Source organism: Microtus ochrogaster, linkage group LG8, assembly GCF_000317375.1.
Source record: "Microtus ochrogaster isolate Prairie Vole_2 linkage group LG8, MicOch1.0, whole genome shotgun sequence".
NCBI lineage: Eukaryota > Metazoa > Chordata > Mammalia > Rodentia > Cricetidae > Microtus > Microtus ochrogaster.
In genome coordinates, this window is record NC_022033.1 from 14,484,351 (window position 1) to 14,494,552 (window position 10,202).

At 49.1% G+C, this 10,202-nt stretch overlaps 1 protein-coding gene across 1 annotated transcript in view; it reads right to left on the minus strand.

Moving 5' to 3' along the window:
- Nucleotides 1–8,178, minus strand: part of Pabpc1l (poly(A) binding protein cytoplasmic 1 like) — a 19,468-nt gene extending 11,290 nt beyond the window's left edge. Inside the window, exons 1-5 of the mRNA XM_005363146.1 lie at nt 7,986–8,178; nt 6,178–6,371; nt 3,256–3,371; nt 963–1,102; nt 706–800 (exon numbers count right to left, since the gene is read on the minus strand). Of these exons, the coding sequence (XP_005363203.1) occupies nt 706–800; nt 963–1,102; nt 3,256–3,371; nt 6,178–6,371; nt 7,986–8,178 (738 nt within the window). The remainder of the gene's footprint in view (nt 1–705; nt 801–962; nt 1,103–3,255; nt 3,372–6,177; nt 6,372–7,985) is intronic.
- Between the last annotated feature and the right edge of the window lie 2,024 nt (nt 8,179–10,202).

The window sequence follows — 10,202 nt, forward strand, 5'->3', positions numbered from 1 at the left end:
AAAAAAATTGTAATGCATGTGTATGGAATATATCTGTGTGAGAGTATGCCACCTGTGGGTAGGTAGGTGTCCAGAGGGCCACAAGAGGGTGCCATTTCCCTAGAACTGGAGTTGTAGTCAATTGTGAGCTGCCTGATGGGGATGCTGGGAACTGAACTCAGAGATCTCTGGAAGAGCAAGAAGTGTTCTTAACTGCTGGCCCATCTTTCTGGCCCCAAGTCTTTTCTTCTCTTAAATGGCACAGACCTGTTGGATGGTGTAAAATCCTGCATCTTCTGCCAGAACACTGAGGAACCAACCAGGTTCTTTTCGTAATGCACTTGGAGAACCAAATTCCCATTCGTTCATCCACAGAAAGCAGCAGAAGTCAGACCCAGATGCATACTGACCCAGTGTTTAGAATTTTTTAAACCAGTGTGGGGAGAAATATTTGAGGGTAAAGAGGCTGCTTAAGAGGCCAGTTATTAGTAAATATTTATGCATAGTGAAGACTTTCTCTTCCCTGCCTGAATGTTCAATTCTTTCAACTTCTAGGCCTAGAAGCCAACAAGAAAAGATAATGCTAGCTAGCGCCTTTGGTCCTTACTTCCTGGGCCAGGAAGGGTGCTTTCTTGCCCTCCACGTAACAGGCCCACTCATGATCTTCTGGCTTCCCAGTAGTGGATTTGTGCCTCTTTACTGGAGCAGGGCCCTGGAGGCACCTACCTTCTGAGCTTCCTCATGCTTCTCAAAGTTGACAAAGCCGAAGCCCCGGGATTGGCCATTGCTGTCTCTCATCACCTTGACACTCTGCATCTTTCCTAGGAAAGACCAAACTGGCTTAGCAGGGAGCTGGGAAAAGGCCAGCATGCTCCCTTCCTTCCTATAAGTTCCCAGGATATCCCAGGAAAGCCCTCCTCCCACTAGACCCGGGCATGGAAGAATAATAGTGTTCCCCTTTCTCCTTTGGGGAACACACCCACCAAATTGGGAGAAGAGATCCTGGAGGCCCTGTTCATCCATGTCCACATGCAGGTTCTTCACGTAGATGTTGGTGAACCCCAGGGCCCGAGCTCCCAGCTCTGCCTCCCGCTTCTGTCGAGACTTGAAGTGGCCTACGAAGCTGTAGACACATCAAAAGAATAAAAGCTTCCAGGTTCATCACCCCTTCATCCTCGTCTGGGCTCACCTGGCAACTCTGGGTCACTTGGACCAATTACTATCCTTCAGTTTCCTGTCTGTTGTTGGGAACCCAGGCAGGGTCATACTCCATGGACTGACTATGTCCAGAGCCCAGCTGTTTTCATTAAGCTAGAAGCTATATTCCAGAACTCCACCTTGTATGAGGTTCCAGGAACTTTAGTGGCACATGCGTACAGAATAAATGTTCTCGACTGGGAAGCTGAGAGCACAGGAAAGAAGAGCATGGATCTGAACTGGACTCAAGTCTGGATCTTCATTTCAGTTGCCTAGCTGTACGATCCTAAGCAAGTTACTGAACCTCTCTGAGCCTCCACGTCATGTCTGTAAATCTGGGGTCCATTTCACGCATGGGGACTTTGCTTATTCACTGAACAAGCTGGGAGAGAGTACCAGGGAAGCAAAGGAGAGCTAGGCAGACATGGTCAGTGCCAGGGTCACTGGTGACAGACAGGAGATAGACTGATACCATTAAAATGTGACATTCATTTTAAAATCTAGACTTTCTGGGCTGGGGATGTAGCTTGGTGGTAGAGTGGTTGCCTAGCATGGGTGAGCCCCTAGTTCAAGTCCAAGCATAGCCAAAAAGGAGAGGAAAAATCTAGAAATGTTCAAGTTTACATAAACACTTCTAAGACTCTTTTTTTTTTCCAGAGACAGAGAGAAAGAAGGAGAGAGGGAGAGAGGGAAGGAGGGAAGGAAGGAGGGAGAGAGAGAGGGAGGGGGGACGGAGGGAGAAAGAGAGAGAGAATATGAGGATATTGCTATGTTGCCCAGGATTCCCTGAAACTCCTGAACTCAGGTAATCCTTCTGCCTCAGTCTCCCCAGTAGCTGGGACAATAGGCACACACTACCGCACTTGGCTGAAAAGAATTCTTGATTAACAAATGCCAGGCATAGAAAAGGCAGGTGGTAGATGGAGCAGATGTGTCATAAATAGGTTGGAACGGACACCAGGAGTTGAACATCAGTGGTCCATACAGGGAAGTGGTTGTCATTAATATCTGTGAATCCAGGAAATCTCAGAACAAAGTAGTAAGATCAGTATATAGGTCCCTCCCCAGAGAAACTCCAAATCAAATGCATAGGACCCTCCCCAGAGGAACTCCAAATCAAACAACCCAGTGCCTCTGGCAACTCAAAGTTACCTCTTCAGTGAGTTCACATGTCAGGCTGGAGAGATGGCTCAGAAGTTAAGAGCACTGACTGCTCTCTCAGAAGTCCTAAGTTCAATTCCCAGTACCTACATGGTGGCTCACAACCATCTATAATGAGATCTGGTGCCCTGCAGGGATACATGCAGGCAGAACTCTGTATACATAATAAATAAGTCTTAAAAGAAAAGAAAGTAGTTCACATGTGTGATTTTAGTACTTAGAAGGTGGAGGCAGGAGGATGGGAAGTTCAAGGGCATCTCCAGCTGTAGAGTATGAGACCCCTGTGAAATCACAGAAAAGCTGCCTTCCCTCCCCAGCACCGAGTGTGGTGGCTGGGCCATCAGATGGGCTGATTCCATATGGGGAAGGAGCAGCCCACAACAGGTTCTCTCTGGACCTGCAGCACAATTTTCCCATCTGTGAAGAGGGATGATACCAAGCTTGGACAGGCCTGCTGCTTGTCTAAACACATACCTGCCTTCCCACCTGCCCCAGATCCCAGGGAAGAGCACGAGAGAGAGAGAGAGAGAGACAGAGACAGAGACAGAGAGAGAGAGAGACAGAGACAGAGAGAGAGACAGAGACAGAGACAGAGAGAGAGAGAGACAAATGAATCCGCAGCCGTACCAGGAGACTGAAAAACGGAAATTTAAATCGTCAAGTCCATCAATGATTTGGCCATCAGCTATTCTCTCTAGAATTCTCATCCTTTGCTTAGAATAGTCCTTTGATGCCTACCGACTTCAGCTTTACAGAAGGAAAGCATCCCTGAGAGGTTGAGCCACTCTCCTGAGTTACACCCCAAGGGAAGAGCTCTGCCCAGCACCTTGTACGCATTAGACAGTCACAAAAGCAACACTCCTGATTGCACAGCTCCGCCCTTCAGCCTCCACCCTCTTCACAGGCCCGGGAACTCACACTTTTCGGTCATTCAGCAACATCCCATTCATGGTGTTGATGGCCTTCTGGGCAGCCTCATGAGTCTCAAAATGTACGAAGCCAAAGCCCCGTGATCCATGTTCGTTATATACTACCTGGGCCACAGGGAGGAATGACAGAGAGACCACTCAACAGGGACTTCAGGGAAGGGGGTAATGACCAGCATACAAATGTTTGTTGGTGAGCGTAAAAGACAGTTATGTAGATGAAGCTCAGCGACAGGCTCTGCCAGTCACTACTAGACCTTGGGTTCCTCCTGGGGGGGAGTCCGAGACTTAATCTCCCAACAGCCCCAGTTTAGAATGGAGAATGGAAGGTTAGAGGGACTTGCTTGAGGTGACAGCATAAGGAGGAGTGAACTTGGGAATCCAACCCCACAGCTGTCCCCTAATTCTGATAGCAAACTGGGGATACTGTGAACATCCCAGGAGGCCAGCTATAGAAGCTGTGTACAGTTGCCTGGTCTACTGCTGGCGACAGGCTGAAGAGAATGGTGGGTTATGAGGCTGATAGTTATTTGAAAGAGATAACTAGCCAGGTGGCGCTCAACTTTAATCCCAGCACTCGGAAGGCAGAGACATGCAGCTCTCTGTGAGTTCGAGGCCAGCCTGGTCTACAGAATGAGTTCCAGGACAGCTAGGGCTACATACAGAGAAACCCTGTCTCGAAACCCTCACACCACCAAAAAAAAGGGGCAGGCAGAAATCAAGTCTATTTGAAGTAAAGTGGGATCTACAAGCAGGAAGTTTTGAAACATATATGCACACACGTGCATACATACACACACACACACACACACACACATACCTATTTTAGTTGACTTTTGTTTGTTTGGGAGATTTTTGAGGCAGGATCTTGCTCTTTAGACTGAAATCCTTCTTACCTCAATTTTACAAGTGCTAGATTACAAGTGTGTGCCCCTGTGCCCACCTCAAAAAACCATTGACTGTGATTGCTCCTGGTGACCAGCGCTGGGAAGTGTTTAGTTTATTCTTTTATATTGCTTTTTGGGTTTTTTTTGGGGGTTTTTTTTTTTTTTTTTTTTTGGTGGGGTGGTTCAAGCAGGGTTTCTCTGTGTCCTGGAACTCTCTCTGCAGACCAGGCTGGCCTTGAACTCACAGAGATCCACCTGCGTCTGCCTTTTGCGTACTGGGATTAAAGACATGCACCACCATGCCAGGTCTTATGTTTGAATTTTACCAATTCCTATACCATTCTAACAGCAAACTCACCTCCATATTGCAACAGAACATCCCATACCTGTTCTGTAATGCATCTGGTTCAAGTTGAGAGGGCAGAAATGGAGAATAAAAACATACCGAGAGTTCAGATGGTTCTCAGCTCTTAATGAACTTGAATTAAGGACTTAGGTCCCATTTCTAAGGTCACCATGACCCCAATTTCACAGAACCACCACCTGGCTCAGCTCAGTGCCACAGTCTACCCTTTTATCTCTATGCCAGTTGCTGGGCTGCTCTTCCTAAAACTCAGCTGTGACTAGGTCCTTTAACCGCCAATGGCTTCAGCCATGCACAGAAGTCTGTCAGCTTGGCAGGTTGAGGCTCCTCTGATGGGCCCTGCACAACAAATCCTGCATCCAAAGCATTGCTCATGGAGTTGGGGAGATGGTTCTGTGGCTATGAGGACTTGCTACTCTTTCAGAGGCCCTAGGTTTAATCCCATATTGGAGAGCTCCAGGTCTAGAGGCTCCAACGCCCTCTTCTGGCCTCCAGGGGTACTGCTTGCACATAGTGTCCATAGAGACAAGCAGACACAAACACATATACATAAATAAATACAGTCCTCAGTCTCATACCCATCACACACTCCTCTACCTCTCCACCCCTAAGCATGGTTGTTTCACTTTTAGTTCAAGGTCTTTCAGACTCAACCATGCTGACTCCAACCCCCAGCTTCTCAGGGACTATAGCTGGCTCATAGTGGTTTTCTGGAAAGGCTCAAACCCAGAGATCATGGTACCTCTGCCTTTGCCCCCCTAAAGACCTCTGGGGATCTCATTGGCCATCCTCAATAACATCTGGGGCATAACACCCAGGTTTTAGCCCTCTACTTGGAACACACGGACCTGCTGCCAAGTCCTGCGCAGCCTCATATATAAGGTCAAAGAACTAAACCAAACCCTGCAAAAGCCGTAATCCGTCTAGTACTTACTGCACGTCATGATGGGGGAGAGTTGGGTCTGCTCGTGCATGCAGGAAGCTGAACACAAGACAGACTCGGAGACACAGCCGTGACGAGAAATAATACCGCCACTCAGGTGGACTTTATGTTCTAATAGAAGAAATATCTTAAAAACAAGCCATGGTGGGGGCTGGCTATGACATGCTTCATCTCCAGCAGCAAGGGAAGCCTGAAGCAAGATGTGGCTGCTGATTGCTGCGATGTCCCCAGTTGATACCTCTATTATAACCATACACTTAATTCTGTTTTGTGGTTGTTAACTGATGCTCACTTGAATGTGGATTGGTCTGGGACTGGCTTTGGTCTCTAGGGAACAGTAGGAATAAAGGGGGTCCCGATTCTGAGTTGAAGCTACAGGTAGCCTGTGAATCTTTACTCCCAGCTGTCTGAGACCTGGCACAGCTGTGAGAAAGACCTGGGCTAGTCTGCAGGAGCATGGAACACCACACAAAGGAAATCCCAGATGCTTCAACTGACAGCCGGCCAAGCCCACATAAACTAAATAAACTGTATGGGGTGATTATCTCAGGAGCTGGCTACCAGGCACGGGGGCGACCTCTAGTGGTCATAAGAAGATAAAATCATGAGCAGCTGCCGGCCAATTGCTTGCTGTACCCACAGCCTGCGGGGTGCCGGTTGGTATCACTCTAACACAGAAGTATCTGGCTCCAACTGACTCAACTAGAGGGGCACACCCACCTTAGAAGAGAGGATGCTCCCGAAGGTGGAGAAGGTGTCATAGAGAGCCTTGTTATCAATGGAGTTCTCCAAGTTTTTGATAAAGATGTTGCCCATACCAGACTTTCGAAGCCCTGGGTCTCGGTGGGACCACATGATACGGATGGGTTGGCCTTTGATCATCTCAAAATTCATTGTGTCCAGTGCCCGTTCCGCTGGGGAGGAGGCAAGGAGAGAAAGGAACAAGTTAGGTGACATTTGTGACCCCAAGTCTCCATGGTGCTGAGTAGGAGCAAGGAAAGGACAGCCATGATCTGGTTCTCCCTTGAGAGATGCGCTTGGAGACTCAGGTGGATTAAAGCTGAAGGGATTACTGTACATGGCATTCCTCGCACACTCCAGAAAGGTCATCTCTCAACAAGCAGCATGGATCCCCATCTTACAAACGCAGAGACTGAAGCTTGGAAAAGCAGAGCCAGGCTATTCTAGCCTTGAATGGGCATTGCACTGACGAGTATGTAAGGAAGGGGAAGCAAACCCCCGTCCCCAGTCCCTCACTCCACCTGTGAGTGAGGTACCTTCCTTCCCACACTAACGGAGGCAATGCCACCAAATGCCAGGCGGTCAGGCAGGCTGGAAAGCAAAGCATGCAACAAATGGTAGTCGGGTTTTGTACTACACAGAGAACAGGCCTTTGGCAAACGGCATCCTTCTCCTTGGGCAGCCTGTTTCTTGCAGACAATGCTGCAACTGCCTGTTTCAGAGACCCTGCTAGCTTCAGAGGCACAGAAGGAGCCGAGGGGATGGAGCAGAGCAAGCACAGAGGTCTGTAAGCGTCCAGTGCTAACATACCCAGCCGGGAACAGAACTCTACAGTTCAGATGTCCCATCTATGGATAGGCCCGGAGGGCTAGCTCCTGTTTCACTCACTAGCCTTGAAGAAGGGCAAGAGGAGGCAGAAATGGGGTGTAGTCGAGGAATAGAGCATCCTGGACTTTGGAAACCTCCCAACTCACCCAGGAGGTCTGAAACTACGGAATCTTTCTTCATTTTGAGACAGTGTCTCAACATGTATCCCAGGCTAGCCTCAAATTCATCTTCCTGCCATGGTTCTTAACCCTGGTCCTCCATTCTTCGCGGAGCCCAGACGGGGTCAGTTGACAGTTACCAATCAATCCTCTCACCCAACAGGGGCCGACAAAGCCGAGAGGAGGCAGCTTTGCCAGGATCTGAAAGGTAAGGCACCTGGTGTAGGCCCTGTGTCAGGCTACACTGAAGGGCAGGAACCCCCAGGCTTCCGCACTCTCCACCTGCAAGGCTTTGGGCCGCGTCCTCCCAGGTGCTCTCCATCTCTTAGGTAACCACTCCTGGAGGGAGGCAGAGCTCCGCTTCTCCTTTCACTCTGGCAACTGAGTTCAGGATGGTTGAGCCACTTGCTCCACTTCACACAGATCCTGGGTTCCTAATCCAGGTCTACTGAACACCAAAGTCACCCTTGCAACAACCAGTACACCCAGCAGTAACTGCCAATTCTCCGAATGCCTGTCTTCCAACTTCCTGTCTGTGGGCCTCAATTTCCCTAACTATGATACAGAAGATGGAAATGCAGGCTGCCCTATCTTCCCTGGCTAGGATCTATAACACTAAATACCCACAATTAGTCACAGGACCATTTCGACTTGAAAGATAGAAAACCACTGTTACTTAGATAATAGAAGTTCGTTTGAAATAAACTTGCCAGATTTCCAGCTTAGGGTGGCAGTTATCAAAAGGGCATTATTTTGCCCAAGGATGTTAAAAGCAAGGTCTTATTCTTCTCTGGGACTCACCATCAGCAGGCTGCTGGAAGTTGATGTAGGCATAGCCCAAGGAGCGTCGGGTAGCCACGTCCCGGCACACACGGATGGACAGAATAGTGCCAATGGGGGAGAACATCTCATAGAGCATAGCTTCAGTCACATCGGGGTGCAGATCGCCCACATAGAGTGAGGAGAGTGCGCAGCCCTGGCCACTGGGGTCCATGGTGTGCAGGGCACCCAGAAGTGGGTCACCAAGCAGCCCCAGCTCGCAGGGCACTGGGCCTGGCAATCGCGATGGTGGTCACAGCGGGGCTCTGCCAGTAGTGCTGACTCTGTCAGCTCCTTGCCTTTACCAGGCCTGCAAGCCAATCCCGGCGCCCAGCCCCACCCACCTGGGAGTCCTCAGGCTGGGAAAGGCGCAGGTGGCTGTCATCGCCTACCTTGCCTTAGGGGGAAGGCCACAGGTCAGCGAGGCTTGGGGCAGGGTTGTCAAGAGGAGTCGTGGGTGGAATTGTTTAGAAGAGGCAGAGTGCAGACTTGACCCTCAGGTGGTTCATTTTCTCACTCTATAAAATGGGGACCACTCACTCTTGGGAACCATTAAAGGAGATGACTTTTTGAGGTTTCAGTACAAACCAGAGAATTTTGTTTGTTTTTGTTTTTCAAGACAGGGTTTCTCTATGTATCTTTAGTTGTCCTGGAGCTCACTCTGTAGACCAGGCTGGCCTCGAACTCAGAGATCCCCCTGCCTCTGCCTCCTAAGTGCTGGATTAAAGGCGTGCGCCACCACCGTCAGGCACAAACCAGAGGATTCTTACAGAAATACTGTTTCAAGATTTTACAGTTTGAGACTGGGGAGATGGCCCAGAGGGTAAAGTGCATCTATGCAAGCAGGAGGACCCAGAGTCAGATCCCCAAAGTCAATGTAAAAGCTAATAAGTATAACGGCGATGGGCACCTGTGACCCAGCCCAGAGGAGATAGAGACAGGTGGATCCCTGGGCTTGCTGGCCAGCGGATCTAGCCAACACAGGCAGATTCAGGCTCAGCATAAGAAAACTATCTCAAAACAGGTGGTGAGCTATAGATAGCTCAGACCTTCGCACCTGCACACACAGTCACGTGCACACACAAGCAGCTGCACACAAACAATTTTATCTTGCCTCCAGAAAAGCCTTCTCTCCCATCCGGGTTCAGTCTCTCCTTCGGCACTGAGGGGTTTGTATCTGATGGGACTGAAGGCTGCATGTGACAATCTGGGGCTTGTGGGCTGTTACATAGGAAACCACAATGGGTTCTGCTTTTGTATCACATATTAAATATGCATGTTTTATATATTGATTATATGTATAAACATATACAATTATTTATTTATATACTATACATATTTAACTTAGCTGTATTATGTATTTCCAAATCTGCTCTTTTCTGTGGCTGTCCAGCTCCCCCCTGTTCCCCTTGACCCATTGGGCCACCTAGAGCCAAGCCTCTGAAGACAACTGAAGGATGAGTTTCATGTGCTCTGCACTCAGGCCCCTGGCTCCTCCCCTCTTCTCTAGTCACTTGGCATCTGTGTGCTTTGCATTGCAGTAGCCACTATTACTGGCTGGTGACCTTAGTTGGAGCAGCATCTTGCTTGTACCAGGAATCTACAGATGTGGGGAGCATCCTTTTCTGTATCTTTTCCAGCTTGACTCTTGGTTGAGTTATCAGGAGAGGGAGAGTCAGTGGCTGGAGAGGATCTCAGCACAGCCTGGATGGCATGGGTGGCAGGGTTTGCAGACACCATGTGGTATCGTCAATGTGTGGACTGCCTTTGCAGTGCCAGACGCTGGGTCACCCTCACGGGTTAGGCCACGAGGCTCTCCACTCTATCCTTAGCTGGAGAAGTTGCTTTTAGTGCTACTGAAGTGGAACCAGCAGCAGATTCCAGCTGTAGCAATGCTTTGTCCATGGCTGGCGATAGTTGCTTTAGTGGTGGACTCTAGATGTCTGTTCCTTTCCATGACTAGGGGCAGGATCCTACTGGGACAGCTTGCTCAGGTCAGCTCTGCCTAGCCCCTATCTGCAGCCCTCTGGAACTTCCTCAGAAGCCTCTAGGTCTTTTAAAAAGAATTCCACATGGGTCACCCTCCTTTTTTTTCTTTAAAAATCAAGTTCTAAGCATAGGAAGGCAGGACACAGAAATGCCACTTGCAAAGGACCCAAGTTCAGTTCCCAGCACCCACATCTGTACCTGTAGTTCCAG